Here is a 26,327-nt window from a genome sequence, read left to right as displayed (position 1 = left end):
GGAATGTCCTTGCACCAACTCTGATATAGCTTCCCTGGGACACTACCATCAGAATGACTCAATTCCTGATTTTGTTTGCATCACCTCTCTTAAGACTCGAAGTCCTGGTGAGAGGGGAATTTTGATTGGACAAGCCTTGGATCACATGATCAACTAGGGGGGCACGAGGCTGGAAATACTGTAATCTACAGTTCCACTAAAACCTCAGAATGGAAAGGAACAGCATTACAAAGAAAAAGTGGGGATTTATCATTAAAGGAAAGGGAAAATGGGAGGCAAAAATCCATGGATGGCCATTACACTAATATTTAAATGATGGGGAGAAGAAAACTATCTACAATGGAGCAAAAGCCAGAAATGCAGGAAGAAAATGAGAAATGTCACAATTCCTAAGGGAAAAAGAGTGTGCCAAGATATGATGGGAGCAGACTGTGCTGCTGTAAGTTCAGGTAAGATGAGTATGTACTAGACTTAGCAATAAAAAGGTCACTATTGAACTTGACTGTGATATCAAAATACTCAAGGATTTCAAAGAAAAGACTATCTTTTTCTTCTACCTACCTACTGTGAACACTGCAATAGAGGACTTAATAGATTAATCAGTTGAGAACTGGAATAATCTTTGATGAACACTGATACTAGGATATCCTGATAATCCAAAAAAACCTCATTTAAAGAGATATACTTGAAAAATTAAGAATCAATCACTGAGTTTGAGTTCCTCAAACAAGGTACAATAACCTTGTCAGCTTCACTAATGGATGATGACTATATTTATCTAAATATTCACTAACAGAAAGATGGGTATTTTAAATTATTTGACAAACTAAGCTCAGTGGTAAGTAACTTGCCCAAGTCAAACAATAAGTACTAAATTTAATTTTTAAAATTCTTTATTTTTAAATAAAGTTTAAATGTAATATTAGTGGAAAATATTCAAATACAGAAATGTATAAAGCTGAAAGTCTCATGTAATCTACACTATTTGAAGAAAGCCATTAGTAGACTTTTCTATGCATCATAAACACAAATTTTTGAGTTCATACTATACATTTTTCTATTGTTTGTTTCACTGAATATATCATGGCCATTTTTCCATGTTCATACACAATAACTGTATTTTATTAATTTTAACAGCCATGTAATTTTATATGGCTGAGCCATGTGTTATTTAACCAATCCTTTACCTATACACATTTAGGTTTTCTTCTATATTTTTCTACCATGTAATTTTTATGCTTCTGTAGTAACTTAAACATTGTCACTTCCTGTTTCACTTTGTCTTCTGGCTTGGAAGACTTCAGTGTGGCCATGACCTCCAGTTTAATAAATACTTGAATTTGTCAAGTTTCGATGCTGGGGAGACAGTATACTAGTCAGGAGTGACTCAATTTTAAGCAATAGAAACCCAACTCAAAGTAACTTAAAGCAAAAAAGGGTATTTATTGGCTCACATAACTGAAAAGTCCATAGGGATATACTAGCTTCAGGCACGGTTGGATCCAGGGGCACAAACATTGTCATCAGGACTCAAGTCTCTCCATCATTTGGCTCTGCACTGGCTTCATTCTCTGGCTCATTTGATATGGTGGGCCCTGTTGGTTTGAGCTTTTCATATTACAAAGCCAAGCAACCTCAGTAAAGAGAGCTTCTGAGCTTCTCCTCCACAGTTCAGTAGAACTCCTAGGGCTGAGTATCACTGGACCAACTTGGATCACACGACCATTCCAGAACCAATCTTTATGGTGAAAGAATGGACTATGCTGATTGATCAGGTCTGAATTACATGTCCACCCATGAAGCTTCAAGTTAGGCCAGACTGTCTGAATCATGTGGACTGAAGATACGGAAAAGTGGTTCCAAGAAACATCACAGAGTTGCTACAAAGAGATGGAATGGATGCTGGTCAATCAAAAACTGATGTCAATATGACCCATAATACTGAAAAAGTTTAGTATCTGTTCACTAACAGCTGGCATTTGTTACTTTCTTGACTATAAAAGTATTCTGAAAAAACATCATGAGGAGTTAAGTTTGTCCTGTACTCAGGAAGCTTGTAATCCATTTCAATGGAATAATTGTGTCCAATAGCATACTTTGGATGATCCAATAGCGTTTCAACAGAAGTAAACTCAGTGGCCTTGAATCTGAGAGCCCAACCATCTTGCAGACACAACGCAGGACAACAAGCCTCCCACTGGCAAATAGTTCTGTGAGGCTATTAAGTCAGTGTAACTTTTAAGTTCAGTGGAAAACTTTTCTTGCATTCCTTTAGTCTTTTGTCAAGGTGAACTGGTACATTTCTGTCACCTCTGTATTACTGCAGAAGAGAGGAATGGACAGTGCTTTCAATCTGTAGTCCTTCAGATCTGGTAGAAGGGGTCTCAAGTGCTGAAAATGACGAAATATATGTAAGTGTAGAGGCTTACTCTGCACTTAAAAAAAAAAAAAAGGGCTGCTGGTCAAGTAGTATATAGCACAGTCCTTCCAGTTGAACATTAAGTCCTGGGTGTGTGTGTGTGTGTGTGTGTGAGATGCAGGTTGCTTCTATTCAAAACTCCTTGGTGGAACTGAGTGTAAGATAGGCTGATACCAGTTGTAGTTCTCTCATGCACAGCCAGTCTGATTGCCAACATGTCAAAAAAGGCATACAAGGGCTGAGTCTAAAGAGACAAATAGGGTACCTTCAGCAGGGCTGGCCACACCAATAGCCAGGATGTGATCTGGAAAAATGGGTAGATTGATATCGAAGCTCTGTAAATTAGTTTTTACCCTGAGTACTCCAGGGTCATTCCTTAGGGTTTACTCTGGATATCATTTTCTGATCTTAAAGGGCCAGTCAGGTATAGCAGCTTTCATTTTTCTGTTTATCTGCCCCAGAACTTTCAGCTCAGTAGAAGGCTATATTCTCAATTCAGACTTGAGGTTCTGTTGAGGAGTCTATGCTACATCTGGGAATGACAAGGTTGGGAGAGCCAGGTTCATGAAGGTTGGCCCTACTCTCTTTGGTAATCAAGTCTCCATCTTCTGAAACTCAGCCCATCTCTGAGAATCAGCTTATAAACAAGGCCTTAGATTGGTTGGATGGTGCTGCTGAAAGACTTAGATTGAGATCTGAGGCAGGCAGATAGTAGTTAAGATCCTAGGTTTGAGTTTTAGGCTTTCTTCATTTTCAACCATCAATTCTTATACACAGCATACATTAGACTCTTGAACAGATGATCATCCTCACCTTAAGCCCCTCATTTTGACTGCATTTGACAGGATTAAAGGAAATGACTGGCAGTGTAGATCAGTGTCTTTTTCTGTAAGTACAGAAGAGAAAATCGAGCTGACATTTTGAAGGTAGTAGAAAAATGGAGTTTGTAGATAACTTCTTATTAACAAACAATAGTTGTATATACAAGCAAGCTAGTCATTAGATTTTTATTAGTTGAGGATGCGCAGGCCTTGTTTGATGATTTGTAGACAGAGTCATGTAATCAGGGTTAGTCTAGAGAATAAGAGACAAAGATACAAAGAAACCATTCCCAACATTTAACCAGTGCATTCATTAGAGTATAGTTGAGGACAGCTGGCCCTTAAGTAGATTGTGAAGTAAAGAACTGAGATTTTTCTCACGACACAAATTGAAGTCTACTTGTTTGACATGATCTGGTCTGGGAGTTCACGAACTGAATCCATCCTGCAGAAACAGGTTAAGTGTCTTAATGCCTGAGAGTATCTCATAGCAAGGAATGAAGTCAGCCACTCTGAATCAGTGTAAAACAACAGTACTGAGACAGATGAAATTCCATGAAAACATCCACAAAGACAAGACACTGGTCTTGTAACATTAGGAAGAAGCTGCAGGAAGCTCTTGAGTCTACTGATAAAATCTTAGCTGCAGGCTTTGTAGATTTTCAAGTCAGTCTACATTTCCAGCAAAAAGGTAGATGATATGTAACTTGAGATGCCCAGCAAGCAAGCTACCATGGCCTGGTCAAGAGGCCTACCTCCAAATATCCCTAACACCTGTAGTTGATGGTACCAGACATCAAAAGAGCCATCATAAAAGAACACCTCTCATTGGTTAGAAGAAAATTTTCCAAAAGATCACATTTAAAATCACATACATGAGAGAGGATATTCAAAAATAGTCTCTTGTGGATCAGGTGTTACATGTAGTTAGAGCAGAGTATTCATAATTGTGGAGCAGATATGCCAATGATGGAGGAAATTTTTTTAAGGTTATTAGCTCATTTATCCTGGAAACAGCAGTTAAACTGAATAATAACCAAGAAGCAGTGTAACTGCCACTGGTTGAGTCATAGTGACTTGTAGTTTTGAGAATAAGATGAATAACCAGGTACCCTTTTAGGTAATGTTGCCAGAATTTCAGTTCTACTTTCATAGTTAATGGTTATCCCTTGCACACGAAGTAAAGTACCATGGCTGATGATGGGAGGTCCAATGTACAAGTTGGTCTAATATGGCCTCAATGAGGCATCATCAACTTTAGTACCAGCTTCAATACCTGGCGATTCAGGTATCCAAGGAGGATCAAGACTTCAAAGTTACATATTTCAAGTACCGCTAGAGCATCTGGTGTTTGTTAAAGAGGCTGGGTAAGGGGGTGTGTCAGTGTGGAGTACATATGAATTGCTGACTATACAGGAATCACTGACTTGAAATCCATCTGGGGGTACAGGGCTGCTAATCTAGGTCCATTTGATACCACTTTCAGCCCACATGACTACTCTGGGGGGGCAAAGATAATGCCCATCTTCTTGCACTTTTCTGATTCTGCCCACGGTAAGTATTCCTAAGAATGTGCAGCATCAACTGAACACGGACTGGGTTGGGTAGAGGTACAGATCAGAATGCCATTCAGGTTGCACATGTTGTCTAGGACAGTGGTTTTCAAACTGTGTTCTGAAGAATTCTAGGTGTTGTAAAGAAGTCTCCTTAGGGGTCACCATGGTGGTAAAGGAAGATGCTTGTGTGGCAGGTTTCAGGCCCCCCACTCCTGCTTCATCTACAGCAGCTTCTCTTTTACTCTGGGCTTCCACACAGTTTTCATCCAAAGGGCTTCATGGTCACAAAGCCTTTGGAAAACCAATGATCTAAGAATAAGTTGTTCACAAAATGCTGAAATACAAAAAATAGGTCACAGAAACCAGAAACTGTGAGCAAAGTCTGTGGTAAGCCAAGAAGGTGTTTTCCTAGTCATTCTTTCCCTAATATGGGCCACATTACAGAATGATGTTAACATTCAAGTTTGCTGTAAATTCTGATGGCCTCAAATTGGGTTTGTGACTATCAGAGAACAGGCTATTGGTTTTAAGTGACAACAGCATTGGATTTTTGCAGTCAGCATACGTCTGCAAAATGCATTCCATTTCTTTGCAAATATTATCCCAAGTCCATGGCTAGATGACTTCTCTTCAAGCACTGGTAAGATCTCAATGGGCCACAACTCAAATTCTAAGAAAATATTTCCTTCTCATCCCTCCTCCCCCTTTTTTCCATCTTTCTCCTCCGTTCCCTTCCCAATCTCCTCACCCACCTGAGATTCAATGCCTTTGAGCTAGATTTACAGCACAATTCTAAGGACAGAGAAGTATATTGCTAAATGTCATGGAACTCATCCAATTTGGGGGTCAACATTAACTTTTCCCCATTCCCTTCCCATATATCCTCACAGATCTTCTAACGGTTCCTTTAACAGAAAAACAGAGGTAATGGTCAAGATGTAGGACTCTCAGATAAAGACATACCAATTCAAGCAGTTACTGACAAAGTCAGAAATGGGGGGAGGGGCTTCAAAGATGCTGTTTACTCCTGGGTCTCCAGTACTGGCTATACTGCATTAAAGCAGTTTCCCCATTCCGTTTAAAGGAATGCTGCAACAATAACATTCTGTGTTTGATTATACTTAGGACACACTGGGCTAAACAGCTCAATGAGGCTCTTTGTTGCAAGCCTTCTGAGATCCTTTAATACACTACAATGAATCGGGAGGGAACACATATTTTACCATCTTACAGGACTATGGAAGCTCTACGTATACATGTTATGAGTATGCATCAAATATACATACACACATATATGAACAGCACTGCTCTAAAAAAATGTAGGACTCATGTCAAGTATATGTTTGGGGGTAGAGGACCATAGATAAGATCTTGGTGTCTAAGAGTTATTAGTAAGACTTAGGAAAAAAAAAAAAAGAGAGAACAAAACATGAACAGGGATCTCCAATCAATTAGGCCATTTGGGAAGACCATGGGAACAACAGATCTAAACATAGCTTTGTGTTTCATGTTACATAGTCTTATTGTCAGATGAACATGTGCCTTGTTGACTGGAATAATCTGCCACTATGGAGACAGTCCTCTCTTAAACCTTAGGGATACTGCCATGGAATTCTGGTCTAGGTGCAGCCATTACAAGATTACACTTATGACATCCTGACTGACTGAGGGTACCAGATCAGGAAGTTGAAAACTTTTCTGGGGTTACCAATCTCTAGTCATCTTAACACTGCAGGTAAAGTCAAAGCTAAGTTAATTCCATGGAGAGAACTGGACTGGGAGTCAGAAGGCCTGACCTCTACCACTTTGTAGCTGTGTCACCTTGGATAACCTTTTAAATTTCCATTTCCTCATTTGCAAAAAGGGATTATAATTTACTGTGTTATTTTGATAATTGAGATTAATGCATGTAAAAGTGCTTTGAAACTATAAAGTGCTATATAAACATAAAGGATTACCATTATAGGTTCTACCTGGATGTATCAAGATGCCTTTTCTGGAATCTGACTGTAGCTTTGTGAGATGCTGTTAGATAAAGGGATTCCTTGGTAGAATTTCTTAAATTTGTGTGAAAAGTTCTGGTTCCTGAGTAATCCCAAAGATGCTGTGAGTTCACTGTGCCTTTGTTTTAATCCCAATATCTGCTTTCTATTCAGTAGGCTACTATAGACTTGAAGTGGAAAAAGAATAAGATCCAGTGACCTGGAGAGGATCCTAGACACTTCATGAATTTCAATCATTTGAAATTGTGGGGTATGGTCCAATGCCGTTCTTGGAAAGATGTTGTCATTCTTCAGTGTTGATAACTAAAAATCCTCTGGTCCAAATTTATTATGTGTCTCTGAAGGCTTTAACTGAAGAAATGAAATGCACACTCAAGGAACAAATTGGGCCTTTGTTGTGATAAAATAGCTTCAGCTACTTGACTTAAACAGTTTGACTTCACTATAAAGGGCTGTGCTGAATCTGGGTGGAACAGGACAGGAGTGGAAGTGAAGGCTACATCATGATGGTTGAATGCCTCTTGGATCACAGTGGTCCACTGGAATGGTGTCTTCTTCAGCAGTAAGGAATCACCAAGGGCAAAAGCCAGGTACCAGATCTGTAGGCTGATGGAATAGTACAAGGAAGGTGGTCAGAAGGTCCAGGTGAACACTCAGCAATCAGGAGGCACAGGACTGGAAGGGACAGGAACAAAACAGGTAAGATAACAAATGCATGGAATTACAAACACAGGACACTAACACTAGGGTGGGTGTGCTGTCAACATATCAGCTGCCTGATGGGTACTAGTTCTAGATAAGCCTAGCTAGGAAGCTGACAAATGATAAATGGGGAGTAAAAAAAGCTTTCTGATTAACAATCAGTGATAACTGTTCTCTGGCAGGGACTGCTTCCTGACTCTTGAGAACAAACTGTCCTAGGGAAGCAGCAAACAGGAACTGCCCTAAGTCTCGTAATTTGGGGGAGTAATTTGATTGTATTCAGGCTGCTGAGTAGTGCCTGATTGGGGAGAAAGAAGTGGCTCCACTGGTAGCACGAGAAGAACTGAATTTAAATTTATATACCAACACCAAAGGAGATCTTGTCCTTCTTCCTTTTCTAATGCTTTCCTCAAATTATCTTATGACCTGTACTTTTTTAGAAGTGGTCTTTAACTTTCATTTTAACAAGATCCCATCTTGTGTGGGAGAGAATAAGGTACCCCGGGAATAAGACCCTGGTATTTGCACCCTCTGTTAATACCCTATGCAATCTTTCAGTTTCTCTTCACATCTGAGGGCTCCCTAAATCTTTTTAAATTTAGAATTAAAAAAACAAAACAAAACAAAACCCACCATGAAACACAGAAAGAAACATGACCCATAACTAGTGATCTTTTTCCTAATCAAAAGTAATTAGGTTACCACACAGCAATTAAGCAAACGCTTACTGTTTATTCCGATAGCCCACTCTCTAAATTACCCCCTTCTATGAAAGGCTTCATCATGTGTAGGTAGTACATGCGGGCAAAAATCCTTAAAACAAAGCCCTTGCTTTCAAGGGGCTTGCTATCTGGAAAAAGAGCAAATGCTTGCAAATGACTACTTTACAAGGTATGCTATGCAAAGATAACTAAAAGGTAAACAACAGAAAATGAAACTTAAAAAAAGATAAAGTTAAGGAGACTCATGGAAGTAGAGAGCATCTGACGTGGATATTGAGGAAATGGCAGTGTTCTGACAGGTGAAGAACCAGAGGAATACATTCCAAAGTAGAGCATGAACAAAAGTGCAGAGATGGTAAGTAAAGAATGAGGCATTTTGGAAAATGGCAAGTACCGTAGTTCACTTTTGATGGAGTGTTGCTAGAGTTTGCACTGAAGGTCTGGCAGAAACTCAGGTCTTCAAATTCCCAGTAATGGTGCTGGTGGCAGTGCTTGCTCAGTTGCTGTCTCTTCTCAAAGCAAGGTCAACAGCCCCCAAATTCAAAACCAAAAATATTCAGCTCCAGAGTTCCTGTCACATCCTGACACGCTCTTCAGGTCCCAAGTGTTGAAAATCTGGAAATCTGGAGGCCATCCCGTGGCTACACAGAAAAGCATCTACTCCAGCTAGTGCAGAACACTGTAGTGAAACCTTTTCGGCCTCCTATCCTGGACATCTCATGTTTTGTCACAGAATTTCAAGCTTTGAGTTCCAGTTGTTTTTTTTCCTCCTTTCTCCCGAGGAAAGCATCTTATAAGATCACCACAGTCTTAAGATTCTTTTGAGGTACATCCAGATAATAACAAAAGAGCTAAAAGACCAACACATTTTTCTCCAAAACAGTCATTTCTCTGGAAGTGAGATCATTTGTCTTTGCCCTTTACGTAAAAGGAATAGTCAACTGATTTTCTCAGACATTTGTATGAAATAGCAAAACAGGTAAACACCTAACCAGACAAAATACACTTAAATGTGTTTATGTTCACTTGCTTAGAGCTGTACCACTGGTAAGCACCACTCCACAAAATGAAAATGTTTGAAATCCAACTGTTCAAACATTTCTATAGTGTTTGCTGGACAATGGCCTGGAATTTGATAAAAGCAGCTGACAATTAACAAAGAAGCAATAACTGGCATTTTGGCCATCTTAGTAACACACTTGCAAGCAAAGAGAATACAAAGCAGGCCAGGAAAAAGTTAAGCATTGAAACACTTCCAAATCTACTGATTTTGAAGTTCAGCAGAAGTCATAACAAAACTCTTCAAAGTGTTAACCTTCAATTAATAAAGATAAACCCCCAAACATCTTCAGGAATTCCAGGCCTGGTTTAGTCTGTGTACCAGTGAGCCAGCTTGCTAAAAATCCACCTGCACCATTAATTAGCTGGACTCGGCAGCACCATTTAAAAATAAGCCTGCTCACTACCAACCGCACAGACTAAGGATATAAAATGGAAGCAAGTAATGGATGGCAACCATGGTTGTGGAAAATGGTCAATGAAAGAGACAGGTAGTCAGGTACCAGTATAAGCAGCAGAACACTAAGAACTGCTGGGCCAAAGATTCAACAGGCTTCTTGATACTAGAGAACACACCCATTTCTAGTTTTAGCTGCTTTATGTTGGGTGCCATTGAACCATACCAACGTGTCAGCCACCCTTCAGGCACCCCATGGTAAAGGGAAAGGACTCAGAATAGAAGCCAAGCAGTGGAGTGTTGTTACCCCAAATATCCATTATGCATAGAAACAGCTCACATATCCCAGGGATTCAAACAGGGGCTTCAAATCGGTTGTGAAGGGTCCCAAATGACATCTAGGCCTCAATTTCCTCCCTGTGGCATAAAACAATTGTAGTTCTTAACTTTTCTGGGTTACAGCCCCCTTTGATAACTTGCTGGCGATGGATCCTCAGTCCCCAAAATGCACACTCCCACTATTTCTACATACAATTTCGGGGAGTTTGGGGGATCTCCAACTTCAATCCAAGGTTCCCAGGTTCCAAAATTCAAGAACTGGGCAATTGCTAACTTTTCTTACAACTCAAAAAAAACCCCATTACAAACAATAATCATCCCTTACGTACACCGACGCTTTATACGTTACAAAGCGCTTTCAACCCCACAAACATTGATAGGCAGAGGAGGAAACTGAGGCGCCGACAAATTACAGAGTGATTTGCCTAAGGTCACTCGGCCAGCTGGTGGCTAGGCCCGGAAGCAAACCCAGCTCTTCCGACTCCAGGGCTTGTCTCCCCACCCCGGAGCTGCCGCCAGAGCTCCCGCCCCTCACTAAGGGGGCATAAGGAGGAAAAGGCAAAGTAGAAAGCCCACCACCAACCATCCCCCAGCGCCCTCTTGCCCCCCCAATTGGGTCCTTGCAGGCCCCGAAGGGTGGCGCCAGGCCTCCAGGCCGGCCGCGGCCACCCCCGCCTCCCCGGCCGCGCCAAATCCCGCCGCCGCCGCCGCCGCCGCCTCCCCGGGAGCGGGGCGGAGCAGTTGCCCGCCGCCGCCGACCACCCGGACGACTCCTCGTCGAATAGCAAACGCATAGGCCGCCGCCCGAGTTCTGCGTACGAGAAGAAAGACGCGGCGCGAGCGCCAACGGCCACCGGGCGCGCGCCGCGGCGGCCGGGCCTGCGCCCCAAGAGCTGGATGCCAGAGCAGGAGAAAGAGCCGCCAACCGATCGCTCGATCGACCGCGCGCCCGCTCCTTCGCCCTACCAGACCGGGGAGGGGGGGAGGGCGCGCCAGGGCTTCTTCGAGTTAGGGGCCTGACTCCCCGGCGACGAGACAAGATGGCTCCTCCGGTCCGCGCCGCAGCTACCGTCCCGGCTGCGTCGCTCGGCCCGCCCCCGGTACTGTTTCTTTAAATGGCGGAGAGGGTCATGAAAGCAGGAAGAGAGGCGCGCTCTCTCACGTGACAGGGGCGGGCCCGGCTAGCAAGATCCGGTCATGTGGAGACCCGCTACCCGCCAATCAGGAGGCGTCGCATCAGGGCGGGGGCGGGAGGACCTGCGGCTCTGTGATTGGCCGAATGCGCCGCGGAGGCCTCGGGGGCTTGGGGCGTCGGGGAGTGCGCGAGGCGGACCGGGTTGTGTGCAGTAGCGGAGACAAAGCGGTGGCTGAGGTGGCTGTGGCGGCTGCGGCAGCGGCGGCAGAGCAGCCCTAAACGCCGAATTCCGTGGTGCTGAGTCCTGTCATCATCTCATTCAGCGCGGCGCGTGGGCGGCTGGTCTCGCGGCGGCGGCGGCAGCGGCGGAGGCAGCACATGGTTCCAAGAGCGCGCTGCGGTTGTTGGGTTCCAATTCCGTGGGGAGGGACAAAGGCAGCTTTGAGCACCGGGCAACGCCCGGTCGGGTTGTGCGCTCTCCACACAGCCCTCGTCCGAGCCTTGAAAGCTGGGACTAACTCCTCTCAGTGAGGAGGCGGCGGCCTCGGAACCCAGGCCCAGGAAGGGCCTGAGAGCCGGAGGCCTCTGTCTGAGGGAGTGGGGGAGGGGCGCTGCCCGCCTCAGGTGATTTGGGCGGGTCAATTCTGAGGCATTTTTGTGGGTCATTGTGAGGTAATTTGACCCACTACCCTGAGGAGATTGGGACGGGAGCACGCACTAGGTTGGGTCTGGGCTTTGGAAACAGAAATCGTCACCAGCGCTTACGAGACCATTCAGTTGGGAGGTGGTGAAGCCGGAACTAACGCCATATGCACTCCATCGACTTCATGGCCGCCAGCCTGGGGCCTATTTAAGAACCCTGGGATCATTGGTGAAGAAATGGGTGACTGTCCAGTTTCATGACAGAAGTTGGTAAATTTCCAGATTGGTAAATTTTCTGATCGGAAATTTAGAGGAGCAAAAAAACTTGAAGAACGTGAAGATGGAGCAGTAATAAAACCTCCAACTCCCAATACCATCTACTCCAAGACCATCTACATTCAACTCCTTGAATTATCGCAACTGAATGCTAAAGCTCTTTAAGACTACAGATTTATAACAGTTTTTTCCAGAATATTACATCACAGTCATTAAGAAGATAAAAAATTTAAAAGCGAAACCAATTGTAGTGTTAGACATCTCTTAGAATATATTTTGGATAGATACTAGGTAACCTTGTTTAACAGTAAGGAGCACAGACTTACCAAACCTTTACTGGAAGGAATCCTGCAAAATCTATTCCATTGTAAGGTTGTATTTCCCAGTTAGTGGGTGAAGGACTGGAGACCTCACTGCACTCATGGCTTTCACAAATTACAGCAGTCTGAATCGAGCTCAGCTAACCTTTGAATATCTGCATACAAATTCGTAAGTATCCTTTAGGTGCCACTGAGGTCACTGCTAACTCATTCCTTGATAATACAGAACTCCTTTTCCCAGAAAATTCTGCTTTTTTACTTTTGGGGATGTATCACTGGATGAGTCTTAAGCTCTGTATTGAAGAACTGAGATCAGTGAAATATTTGTTGCCAATCCAGAAGAATACGATCTTCATTTGTTGGATCAAAATATATTTGACCAAATGCAAATTTTAGTTGTTTTGAAGTCCATATTTTGAGTTGTTTCACTCAAGTGTTTGATAGGAATCCAACAAATACTCTTCTTTGGATCGCCAGAAGTTGGACTATTCTAGAATCAACTGTTTCTCTTTAGTGACAACAGCCAAAACAGTTAGGTTATAACAAGTCTTTTTTTCCTAACAAGAAGAAAAAAAAAAAAAGACCGAAGACCTTTAAATGACAACTTGTGAGAAGAAATTATTAGTTTCTCTTTTCAGCAAACAGTTGGCCTTATCTTCCTGGGAAATTCGTCCCTACATCCAATATAGATTTTATGTGCTAAGCAGGAAATGGTAACTTGTTTAAACCCACAATTTAGCCTTTCCCCAGAATGTGTGCAAATCACAGAACACATGTGTTTATGGTTCTTGAGTTCATGAAGAGATTATCATTATCCCATGTTGACCTGGAATGTTTCAGGGTTAATTCTTATGCCCACTCTCTTGGAAGTAATTCGGTGGGATCATAACCACATAGCGTTTTAACACATTCGTTTGTCACTTTCGAGATGAAGGTAAGTATTCTACCATTTTAGTGCCTGGAGAAGTGATGAGCAGCTACATGAATGGCCCAGAGATCTGATGAACCACACTGAGGGTTGAGGATGTAGACTTCAATCATCTAGTAATAATAAAATAATAAAAATAAATTTTAGTTTTTTATGGGAAAGGACAATATATTATTTGTGATGAGAGTAGTTTTTTGTTTGCTCTTTTTCCGATCAAGGAAATAAATTTTTTCTGGGTAGTGAAGTGAATTGCCAAATGGTGATAGCCTGGTTTTATTTTTGTTTAGGAAGCTTATTGAACTAGAAAGTTTTAGAGTAGAGGCCATTTAAGTGAAGTCTCATGCTATTGATGATGAATCTGAAACCCACTTAGATAAGGTGGTAGATCAAGCTTGCTTACCTAGTTGGTAACAGTCTTGGGCAAAATCTTCAGTATCCTTTTTTTATATTTGAACTGCATGTTTAAGAACAAGCATTTGAAGGCCACTTAGATGTTCACAGGTGATTGGGTTTGATAAATGGTTACTTCAGTTCTAAATTGTGGAATGAGAGTCCAAATTTGGAATGACAGACTATATGATAACGTTGGAAGACCATGAATGGGACTTGGGAAACTGGGTGGGTTGTTCTAGTTTCCCCCAAGGACTTTATTTGATGATAAAATAATAGTTACAACAGTTAATTGCTTCTTGCTGCTTCTAAAGATGTGTAAAGTAATCCTTATAGTAACCTTGCTGGAGTAAGGATTATTCCTATTTTGCAGTTGAGGAAACCGGCTCAGATTGAATAACATGCCAAAAGTTACACATCTTCTAAGTGGCAAATTTAAGGCATCAAATTATAAGGCAATAAGATTTATTTGGCCACAGTGGTTAGTGTCTTTAACCATTAGGCAGTACTAACTCTGGTCAGTTTTACCTTTAAGGGCTTGTTTTGCTTCTAAAACAAACGGTTTACTTCCTACTTGGAAGATCTATTCAATTTATCAAAAACCTTTAATTTGAGGTTCTGGAATATTATGTCTTTTGCTATTCTACTAATAGGTGAACAGAACTAAGGTAAAGAATTGAGCTCTAGTTAAGTCACTTGTTTAAAGTGAAATTGGAGAATTTCTGTGAATTTGACTTACCCATATTGAATTGGAACCACCTGCTTGGATGAACATTTGAGGGTTGGATGTACCATTTTGGAAGCTTTAGATTTTCTAATCTGGGTCACACCTTTGAAGTTGTCTATTTTTGGATGTGTCCAGTCCTGCCAGAAGAAAATATGAACCCTAAAGTACCATGATAAGTTAGCTTATAACCAATTTCAAAATTTATTTATCATGGTGACATGAATGGAAATTCATTTCTACAGGAAACTTTCATAAGATGTGACTTGTTACTCCTAGTGATGGTGGATGGATCTTCTCTGTGTTAAGTGATATGCAGTGTCACCTTTAGAAATAGGAAGATTTGTCTTATAGTACCTTCTCCTTTGGTCTAATGTTTAAAACATAAGACCATAATAGGGTGTCTGACATCTACAATATTGCCATATTGTGAATTATGAAAGGTATGGCCCTTTGCTTACCCCCCATGTAATTTGGACTTGCAGGCTGAACCCAGGCAGGCTAGAAGAATAGAAATCAGTGTGGTGCAATGGAAGGAGCATGCATGGGCTTGGGAGCCAGCCAAGCTTGGATTTGCCTGCTTCCTGGCTGAGTCTTTGGGCAAGTTGATTTCCCTGATCCTCAGTTTCTTCATCTATAAAAGGGAGCTAATCCGACAGTTTGAGGATTATGTAAAATGTTTATAAAGTAATTAGCTCATGCATGGTACACAGTAAACATTGAATAGATGATGATTATTTTTTCAGTGTATAATAATTTATATAAACCAGAAGTGGTCAGTGTAGCAGCTTGCTCTTTGGTGGTAGTCATTAGGCAGATACATTCTTAGTAAATTCTGGAGCATTTGTTGGAGACAGTAAACATCTGTCTTGAGGGGTTTTTTTCTTTTTTGTATGATGTCTAGGGTAATTGTTGATGGTTATTTTGGTTACATCAGCATTAAGATTTAAGGCAGGCCTGGGAGAGTCTCATGATAACATGAAAGTTTTAGGCTACTTCCTTTTAATACAGGGTGTTGCTAGTATAAAATGATAAGTTACGGTTTTTAAATAAAAACAGTTTTATGCTGTTACTGCTCTTTAGTGTTGGGTTTTGTGACTACTAGTAAAAAGTTCATGAGCAATCTACAGGTGCTAGATTCCAGATATAGTGGTGGTAATGATGTTCCTTTTTGATAAGGTGCTTATCTTACGTCACTGCAGTACTGCTAAGTGGTCTGATACAGCAGAATGCTTAAGTGTAAGATCCCTGCTCTCTGTCTATTTCTGTTGGCACTTTAATAAATTATCTTGGCAATATGATAATTTTGGCTTGTTTTATCTATATATGTAGTGAATATAGAGGAACCTGCCATCTCTAGAGACTTAATATTTTTGGGGACTTAGTTGAAATGTGGGTTAACACTCTAAATATATTAAAGCCATTTGAATGTAAAATGGTTGCTCTAGTTTCTCAGCTTTATTTTCTAGCAATTAAGGCAATTAACTGTTGTCAACATCTCTAAGAACACAGGAGAAGCTATCACTGTATGATGGACTTGTGGATAATCTGTTGGTTTAAATTCAGGTTGAATATAAATAGGGACACCATTTTCCTTATGTAATGAGTAGATTTACCCGTGAATTTGTCACTGGAAATGCTGAGCTGCAAAACTATTTTGATCATAGCGCAAATGGTATAAAAGCCAATTGAAAGTGAGCGTTTGCTAAAAATCCTTGTCTTTTTCCATATGATTGACCTTTCTTGGATTACATGCAAAGAATCTTTACATCTGTGAAAATAATTTTCTTTGATATTTATTCAAATACCTGTTTCAAATGCTAGCAAGCAATGAATGTGTCTCTTTGAATATTATTTGAAAAAAGGAGGAGAAATTATGTCGGTATATTTTTGGTTCTTATGATTTTAAGAAATATTTAGAACTCTGACTTTGTTAGTAGGACCCATCGATCATTTGAAGGTCTAGAGAAGATGAGTGTTGTCTCTGACCTTCCCAACAGTTGTCACAAAAGACCCCTTTTATGATGTGTCAGTACTTATCAAAAGTATCCGTTAGCTACATTTTACAGTTATCTGTTAACTTATCTGAAATATGTATGTGTGGAACAGCATTGATACTCTGGAACAACGAAGGTCATTTGGAATGTTTTCTTTAAATTCTGAATTTATAAGGCACATTTCTAAACATTGTATAGAAAGCAGTGAAAACTTAGCCAGAGATACTTTGTGCTTGCCGTTTTGAGATCTTACTGAATTCTGAATGTCTCTCCTTTTCATGTGAAGCAGTCAGAAATAGGTATTGCTGAGAAGCAGTTGCCATTTATTTTTGATTTCTTTGCCCTAATGGCAAAGGGTATCAAAATTAGTTTTCAAGATTATTTGTATTCACTATTCTCACTACCAAAGGCCAGTACTTCATTCTTAAACATACTTATTCCCAAGATTCCTGCATACAAGTTGTAGTCCCATTCTTATTATGGTTGTATTCTCTTTGTTGTTGTTACAGGAGCTATATTTCTGAGTTTCTTTGACTATAGTTAAAGTACAGGTTCTCACTGAAATGAGAACTTTTACAGTAGAATTTTTTATTTTATATTTTTATCTAACTATCCTCAAAATTAAAAACATTTAGAGTATAGAAAGCTAACTCACTTTGTAAGTTTCTAAGCCATTTCTTTTTTTTTTTTTTTTTAAAGATTTTATTTATTTATTCGAGAGAGAGAGAATGAGAGACAGAGAGCATGAGAGGGAGGAGGGTCAGAGGGAGAAGCAGACTCCCTGCCGAGCAGGGAGCCCAATGCGGGACTCGATCTGGGGACTCCAGGATCATGACCTGAGCCGAAGGCAGTTGCTTAACCAACTGAGCCACCCAGGCGCCCTAAGCCATTTCTAAGACAGGAAAATGGTTAAAAGCTTGAGAGCAAATGTTAGATTTAATTTATATTACCTTTAGCAAATCACCTTAATTTTCTAACATTTCTCCCTATTTCTTTAGTGTAGTATTCTACAGAATACTTCTCTGTTTCTTCAACTGATAATTTGAAGAATTTAAGATGATTATAGAGACGTAAATTTTTTAATGATCTGTTTTATGCAGGTTTTTCTCTTAGAAATTGTTTTTCTTTTCATGTAAAATAGTTAAGGATTGGATTTTGGTCAGAAGAATTTGAGCTCTATTTTCTAGGTAAATTGGAGATAAATTTCTACTTTTTGCTAAGACATATTTGTTGGTGCCACCTTTGGATTAGCAGCAGATAATATTCACTGATCTCATGGGAAAAAGTTATTCCTAAAATTCCAAGAACTGCTTTTTCTTCTTCTTCTTTTTTTTTAATAACTAGTAGTTTTAATTCAGAATTTGCTATTGTAAAAATATGTAGGTTTACTTGAGGAGGGAAAACCAGTGTTCTGGACAGTTCAGTTTTGGGTGTTTATTTTATAAGCAAATATTTTACAATTTGTTTTTTGTTTTACATGATATAGTAAGTGATCAGAGATCCTAGACACTAGTTATTTAATTTTGGTATATTCTAAATTTTCAGAAATTTTCACTTTGTGTAGTGGCTGAAATGGTATACGAAAAAATCAGGAATTTATTTTTGAAAAATTGATGATGGTAATGTATTATCTAGGTTAATGATTTTATTTTATTTTATTTTTTTAACAAAAGTCAAGGTTTCTAGATGAACACATCCTAACTTTTATATTTAAAGAGGACTATTATGGGAAACAGCACAAATTAAAGAGAATGTAAATGGAGAAAGAATTTAAGGATTCATCTTCTGCATAAATATCATATTTATTGAGTTCTGAATACTATGGTAATTGTGTATTTACCTAACCCAACTTTGAGCAGTCTCCTGGAAGAGAGATGACCTTCTTAAAGGGGCTATCAGGGACCCTAGGAAGAATACACCAAGCTGTCCTTCTAAGAGGAATATGTACAAGAGGGTCTTCGATTCCTTTCTTTAATGTGGAGAAGGTGGTTTTTAGCTAGAATTGAAATGTCAGGAAATAGATTATTCTCTCCTTTCTCCTCACTTTCATATGGAATATTTTGCTTACAAACTGCATAGAAACAAATGGGTTTTCTTTTTTCACCAATGGATAATATGCAAGTATTGGTAAAGCAAAATGTTAGCAAGTTGTCCATTAAGCATGCTTAGAGATATGCAGAAACTGATAGCTGGTTAAGGCAGTGAAAAATAAAACACAGACATTTTTCTAGGCAGAACATGAGTAGTGAAAAAAACTGCTTTTAAATCTGTAGTATACATAGAAATCTTAATGCTTCACAGTGGGTTTCTTAACATAGTAAGAATAAACATGAGTAGATAGCAGAACCTGATTAACATTTGAGGGGGCTTAGAAGGCTTTTAAAAGGCTCTAATTGTGGGGAAGTTTAAATTTCAGTAGTATAAATTGACAGCACAAATGGCAACTTTAGATTTTTTTTTCCCTAAAAACTAACATTTTATAACCTTAGTAGGTGTCATAGTTCAATTCTGTAATTCTTCTGCTGATTCTTAGTATTTATCATTTCAGAACTACTCATGAATTCTTGTTTGGTGCTCTTGCTGAACTGGTTGATAATGCAAGGTATGTAGTCTTTAGGCATACAGTCTGTGCTTGAAAACTTTCTGGGTCGTTGTGACCTTTGCTTCTGAAGACGTGGGAGGAAGACAATTCTGTAAGCAGCTGTAATTCACTCCTAAGAGGTCTCTTACCCCAAAAGTATTTTTAATAGCAAGTTAGTTGATAATTCCAGTTTACTTGATTGACTTTAATTCATCCATTGCTTTTCCTAAAAATAATGAGCTTATGACCCCCAAAGTTACCTTCCCTTGTGTATTAGAGCAAGATAATTGTAGTGAAATGCAGGGAATTGAGATAGAAACTTATGAGTCAAGTTAATGGGACAGGCAAGAGCTGATTTAATTTGTGCTGTCAGGACAGTACACCATTTAAAGTTTTTAAAATTATGCCACAGTTATGTGTGATCTCAGAATGTGTATTTTAAGGTCAGTGACTCCAATTGATCAAAGTGTCTTCTATTGTTAGCAGCTGTGCTTAGAAGAAATTCTTTAGCACTGTGTTATACTAAGTTCTTAGTGATGGAAGTCTATAAATGTTACTGTGTAGGACTGGAAAGAAGTTTGGTTTGGCTCAGATAAATAGCAACATCCAAATTAAGATTCTGTTAATAATTATGAAAATATTATCTCAGTTTTGTTTTTGAATGCAAACATAAAATTCAGACACATTGCTTATTGACCAAGTGTTGATGAATAATGAAGGAAGAGGGTAAGAGTGGAGAGAAGTACTTTTTTTTTTTGGTAGAAGTGCTTTCTAAACATCCCCAATTAACGAGCTTGCCGATAATTTTCTGTCTGTATCTATATTTTATACTATAATCCTGTACCATTATTAGTTTTATTGTTATTCACCGGACTGTTTATGGAAGTGTGCTTGTTAACAGCTGTTTAATTAGAAAACTCCCCATTTTGTTTAATCCTGGTTGACTCATAATTTTTGTATTTAATTTAAAAATGCTGTAGCTTAATGGAACTATGTTTGAATTTGCCACTTGTTAGCTTAGTGAGACCATGGTGTGCTGTGGCAGACTGCCTTTTTGTATATCATATGGTGAACTGGAGATTCCTGGGAGTATGTGTTCCTGGTCATGCACACATATTGCCCGTCTTCCTCATATTTGAAACTGTTTTTTTGTTTTTGGGAATAGGTACATGTAGAACTGTATGGATTTGAGTGGGTTTTTTGCATTTAGAACTTAAGAAACTCTCTGTGCCTCATTTTCCTTCCCTGCAGTTGGCAGAATTGGACTAGATTAGTTTCAAGCCTTTATTGATGACTGAACTTGTATTTCAGGGGTTGGTTGGAGTCTAATGGAGTGCCCCAACTTCCTTTCTAGGTTAGGGAGGATAAGATTACAGGCTTGTCAATTAGTCTGCTGACTGTAATGTATATACTATGAGACCTGATTTTTCATAGGTTTTGTGGCAGATGATGTTTTTCTTTCTTTTCAGTATCTTGTACGAAAGAAAAATGGACAAGTTATTGGAACATTTTTTTATGATGGCTATCAAATTAGTGAGAGAAACATAGTTGTGAGTCATTTTTTAGTGTGTAAAGGGGAATGTTCTTTCATTCTCTAGATATTTTTACTGTGAAATCTGAAATCCATATTAAAAAGATGTATCCAGACCCTATGTGTCGTGTGGTTATTTTAAATAATTTAGAGCTTCAGAACTGTTTCACAGACACATAAGGAAAATAGTGTTGCCAAGTATGAAAGGGTACTTTAATGGATACAGAATTTCTATGTGACTTCCTAAAAATAGACTTAAAATAGTATGCATCCCGCTTAAAATACTATGTATTTTGATGGTTGATATTTCATATTTCATTTCGATCTTGATTTCTTTTGCAGAGATGCGGATGCCACCAGAATAGATATTTACGCAGGTAAGTCAGACGTCAGTCCTTTCTTCTGATGTTCAGTTCTTTGAATGCATGTATGGCTATGCCTAAGAAGAAATGCCTAAGAGCCTGGGGAGATGGCACGATTACTCCAGGTCGTAGGGTAGATATAGGGCAGCTCTGGTCAGGCATGTAATAGAAACCAAGAATATTGGTGTAAGGAAACTAACATGTGGTTCCCAGATCTACAGATCTATCTATCTATTTATTTATTAAAGATTTTATTTACTTGAGAGAGAGAGAGAGATAGCACGAGGAGGGAGGAGAGGGAGAAGCAGGCTCCCCGCTGAGCAGGGAGCCTGACTCAGTGCTCCATCCCAGGACCCTGGGATCATGACCTGAGCCACCCAGGTGCCCCTGTAGATCTATTTAGATAGCCACTGAGAGATTTATGGGATGATGGAGTAGAGTAGCGGGGAGTGAAGTGACCAAGTACTGGTGATTTTACTGGTTGGATTACTGATCGGTTGATTTTACTGGTACCTGGAGCCAAAGAGAGATCTTGTTGGAGGCCAGTTTCTCTCTCTGCAATCTCAGTGAGGACTTAGAGAGTTGCTGGTGTCAGTTGCATAAAACATTTGGGTTAACTGGGTTGGCACTGGGGTTTGCTAAGGAGATGTTCTCAGACAGGCGTCAGGAGGAGAGCTGCTTTGCTTGGAATTTAAAGTTTTTTTCTTTTTTTTTTTAAGATTTTATTTATTTGAGAGAGAGAGCGAGTGCATGAGTGGGGGGAGAGACAGAGAGAGAAGGACAGGCAGACTCCGTGCTGAGTAGGGAGCCTGACGCAGGGCTTGATCCCAGGACCCTGAGATCATGATGCGAGCCAAAGTCAGATGCTCAGCCAAATGAACGACCCAGGCACCCCGGAATTTAAAGATGTTATTAACAGTGTTTCCTGTTTTGCTTATTTAATTGGCTCTGCTGTTTGGTAGTAAGATTCTTTTTTTCTGGAGTGGGTGCAATAGTGGAAGAATTCTTAGTCATTCTCACTGGCTTTTTAAAAATTTTAAATTACTATTTTTAGTTTGTTTTCTGCCTGTTAAGTGTATGTACCAGCATGTTTTTGGTCATTTGAATGCTAGAAATTTGGAAGCAAAATAGAGGAAGATGGCTTTTAAATCCAATTTGGCTAGCATAATACATGTCTCTGACAAACTTTTCTAAAGTCTTGAATAACATTGACTAGCTTCTAAGAAGACTGAAGTGTTTTTGTGGGAATATACACTTACCAAATAACCCATCTTTGTGGACTCATTTCATAAATGGGAACAAGCAAACAACTAAGAGGTAATTTTCAGAAACTCTAATGTTACATAATTTTATGAAGAATCTCCCAGATAGGATGACTTTCTCATCCCTGATATACTTTGGAGCAAAGAAAATTCAGAACAGCTGAAAGTCAGCTGTACTGCTTAAATTCTGAAAGCCTTCTGCTCAAAAGGCTATACCAAAGTGGTGAAAATAAGACTTCTTTTATTTTTAGAAGAAAGGAACAAAGTAAATATCAGGTGTTAGGGATACATCTCAGAGGCACAGCAAAAGAGTGTTAGAAGATTGTTACTTAAACCCTAAGGCCAAATGGAGGCACCATTCCCAAGTCACAGTGTGTATCTTACATCTCAAGTGTACTTTAATGAGGAGCAATTACAGCTACCTCTGAAAGAAATGTTGTTTTAATCGTTGCACAGATGGTAAAGCAGAGAATGGGCCTCTACTCCAAGTGATGTTGAAAGGACAAATCATCATAGCTGAGTCTGTCTACTTGAAAGAAGCATTTTAAACACAGGTCATCCCTGCCCCCTCCTACCACCTTTGGTGGGTGAATTTCACTAAGAAAATTTAATCCTTTACACTCAGAATGCAACAGAACGGTTGGATTTCAATTTAAATGAAAAAGGCCCACTGTGCATTTATTCTGTGCTCAGTGTTCTTACTCCTGTTGTGCTTTGGGAAGAGTCCAGAGAGGATGTGATGGGGCCTTTTCTAAGTTCTCATTAGAGAATTTAAGTCTTTAATTGGAGAAGACAGTTAGCACTCTGCAGATGATTAGAGAACAATAACTTGATCTTGAGGGAACTGTCAAGGCAGTTAAGGATTAAATGGTGTGTTAGAAGTACTAAGCATTACAGCATTTTATTTTTATTTTTTATTTATTTTTTTTAAGATTTTATTTATTTATTTGACAGAGAGAGAGACAGTGAGAGAGGGAACACAAGCAGTGGGAGTGAGAGAGGGAGAAGCAGGCCTCCCGCAGAGCATGGAGCCCGATGCGGGGCTCGATCCCAGGACCCTGGGATCATGACCTGAGCCGAAGGCAGACGCTTAACGACTGCGCCACCCAGGCACCCCGCACTACAGCATTTTAGGAAAAGACTTGATTTACTCCAAATACCTCAAGATTGGGTATCTTGGCTGAGATATCTTTAACTTCACACTTTTCTTTTTTGCTTTCTTTTTTTTTTTTTTAAAGATTTTATTTATTTGACAGACACAGCGAGAGAGGGAACACAAGCAGGGAGAGTGGGAGAGGGAGAATCAGGCTTCCCACGGAGCAGGGAGCCCGATGCAGGGCTTGATCCCAGGACCCTGGGATCATGACCCGAGCTGAAGGCAGACGCTTAACGACTGAGCCACCTGGGTGCCCCAACTTCACGCTTTTCTACCTCAGAGTCTTATTAACACATTCAACAGGAGGAATAAAAGCAACCTCATTTTATGAGTACAATGATAAAATTAGTAATATCCTAATACTATAAAGTTCTTATTGTCAGTACACGGGGAAAGTATTTTCCTGTCTCCCATTTTGAGACTAGATTGATACTGAACTTGGAAATCCCCTTAAACATCAGATTTAGTTTGAATTCACTAAAAAGTCATGTTTTATTTTTTATTTTTTATTTTTTTAAAGATTTTATTTATTTATTTGACACAGAGAGAGCATAAGCAGGTGGAGTGGCAGACAGAGGGAGAGGGAGAAGCAGGCTCCAGGAGAAGCAGGCTCCCTCAGGAGCAGGGAGCCTGATGCGGGGCTCGATCCCAGGACCCTGGGATCATGACCTGAGCCGAAGGCAGTCGCTTAACCAACTGAGCCACCCAGGTGCCCTAAAAAGTCATGTTTTAAAAGAAGGGTGACAAAGGAACCAGACTCTTAAAGTGTGGAGGTATTCATTTACCCAAAGCATTCCTATTAGACGGGGCCAGACAGTAATGTGCCTGTCAGAAGTAGACTCCGTATTTTTACTGACTTTCTTGACTTCCTTGGATAGGCAGTGCCATTCCTCAAAGAAAGATCCCCTTTATGATGCTAAACCATGGTTAGTAAGTGGAAAATTAGAGCACATGTAACTGAAATGAATACTGCCCAGATTGCAAAAGAACAATGAAGAACTTGGATATCATTTTATTACAACTTCTGTTAAGGACAATATTATTTTCTCATCTCTCATTTTTGCCTTACTAGTTCCATTTTACATTTCTTCTCCTGCTTCTTTCTGTCTTCTCCTCAGTGGGAGTTGGATGATGGGATGATGTCAGGCTAATTTGGAAAAGCCAGACTTGGCCATATTGGGGGGAGTTTAGATGTGCATCCTTCCAAACTCATTCTGATAATCTTACATAGCTGCTACCAGGCACAACTGTAAAGAAGGCAGTTTGGCTTTGCCTTCCCTTTCTTGCTTCCAAGATGTATGATGGGAGTGGGAGCATACAACACCCAGCTGCTTAGACTCTCCTCTCTCTAGAACTCCCCCTCCTTCATCAAAATCCTTTGCTTGGAGGCTTCAGATAACAGTCAACTGACTGATAAGTAAATATCAGGTGTTAGGAATACATCTCTAACTGGTGGGATGTCTAGGGAGATAGTTTTGAGCCGGGAAACCTTCTGGTTCTTGATTCTCTAGCTTAGTGCTTCTCACAGAGTGGTCCACTGATGGACAGCATCAGCATCCCCTGGGAGCTTGTTAGAAATGCAAATTCTCAGGTACCTCCTCAGACCCACACAGACTTTCTGGGGTAGAGCCCAAAATCTGTATTTTTAACAAGCTCTTCAACTGATTCTTAACGCACAATACATTTTGCTTTAGCTGTTACTCTTAGTCTCCTGCTTAAACCCTTCTGCTTAACTGATTTGCTACAGAGAGTAGCATCTACTGGACTGTAAGCTCCATGAAGGCAGTGGTCATATCTGCATTGTTTACTACTGTCTTCATCACAGAGCCAGGAACAGAGGAAGTGCTCAGTAAATACTCATTGAATAAACAAGTGATGAGGATAAGCATTGTAGCCAGGTGATGATGCCACATTGCCTATTTCCAAAGTTGAAGAAGTGACTGCTGTGTCAGCTAGTCTCTCTTGGCCCTGAGGCAGTATTGCATATGATCATGTGGACTTGGGTACTACTAGCTGCTTACAGGCTGTTGATCACTCTGTGGCCAGGAGGATCCTCTACTGGTGGAACTTTTACCCTTGTAAACCATATGAAAAATATTTAAATGAAGTCCTTGAACGAGGAAGGGATCTCAGGCCCACTGTTAAGTGATGATTATGTACCTAACAAACACAGGGGCCTTGCAGTAATTTCCTATATAGTGTTCAAGGAATGCTAGTTGGCTTGAACCAATTTCTAGATTCCAACGCAGAATCTTCATGAATGTTTTATGGCTGGAGTGTACAACAAATGGCTCTTGGCTAGATTTAGAACACTTTTTTTTTTTTTTTTTTTTTTACCATGCTCTGTATCTGTCCTAGTTTGAGTCTCCATGTAATACTTTGCTTCCTCCAGAAGGAAACTTTGAAGCCTTTTTGCACTTTTCTTGCACTTGCTCATGCTTACTAGATCTCACTTGGATTCTCCACACTGATAAGAGGCACTGCCATAAGGAGAAATTTTCTTATCTACCGTAAGTACTTAACAGGAAGGTCCTTGCTCTTGAACTTTTAAGAAGCACTTGTTATTAATGTTTCAGCAAAGTCAGCTTCCTGAACACTTAGTGATACTTGAAAATCTGTGGTTTATAGTACTTTTAAAATAGCGTTTTAAATTACACTAACTAGTCAATTTAACAGAAGGTGGTCATGACTCATTTGAATCTTTAGCCCAAGGGGAGGACAAAGAGTATTTTAAACTGGGATTCCTCAGCTTTGATAGTTGTATAAAGTTGATGAACCACAGCTTGCGGGGAACAAAAAAGTACTCGGGAACTAGGCTCCAAAGCACCCTTGGGCTTATCCCTATAGTACCTTACGTAGACTTTTTCCTTTTAGTAGAAGTGATCTCCTGATTCCAAAGCCTGTGCTGTTCTCCTTTGTCAGCATAATCCTCATCATTGGTCATAGGCACCTTGGGAACTCCAATATTGCCCCCTTCCCTATTTGGGAATCTCTTCTTTAGTGTT

General features: G+C 40.1%; 1 protein-coding gene and 1 long non-coding RNA gene across 6 annotated transcripts in view; one reads left to right on the top strand and one right to left on the bottom strand.

Annotated features, from left to right (window-relative positions):
• Positions 1-264: 264 nt before the first annotated feature.
• Positions 265-11,091, bottom strand: LOC116626049. Its single transcript, XR_004298159.1, has 3 exons — positions 8,618-11,091; positions 6,770-7,474; positions 265-5,130 (listed from the first exon to the last, which is right to left on the bottom strand). It is a non-coding gene; the product is annotated as an uncharacterized LOC116626049 (long non-coding RNA).
• Positions 11,092-11,351: 260 nt separating this feature from the next.
• Positions 11,352-26,327, top strand: part of MORC2 (MORC family CW-type zinc finger 2) — a 61,970-nt gene continuing 46,994 nt past the window's right edge. For 4 of the 5 annotated variants that reach the window (XR_004298158.1, XM_032395127.1, XM_032395128.1 and 1 more), the window contains exons 1-3: positions 11,352-12,560; positions 18,979-19,032; positions 20,885-20,919. Coding sequence is in view for 4 of the 5 variants with exons in the window: in XM_032395127.1 (XP_032251018.1) it covers positions 12,493-12,560; positions 18,979-19,032; positions 20,885-20,919 (157 nt within the window). In the remaining variant the exon portion in view is untranslated. The remainder of the gene's footprint in view (positions 12,561-18,978; positions 19,033-20,884; positions 20,920-26,327) is intronic. The other variant, XM_032395129.1, reaches the window with a different exon arrangement.

This window comes from Phoca vitulina, unplaced genomic scaffold (assembly GCF_004348235.1).
Source record: "Phoca vitulina isolate PV1807 unplaced genomic scaffold, GSC_HSeal_1.0 scaffold82, whole genome shotgun sequence".
Taxonomy (NCBI): Eukaryota; Metazoa; Chordata; class Mammalia; order Carnivora; family Phocidae; genus Phoca; species Phoca vitulina.
The sequence above is the reverse complement of the archived record's forward strand: the minus strand, read 5'-3'. Positions and strand labels throughout refer to the sequence as shown.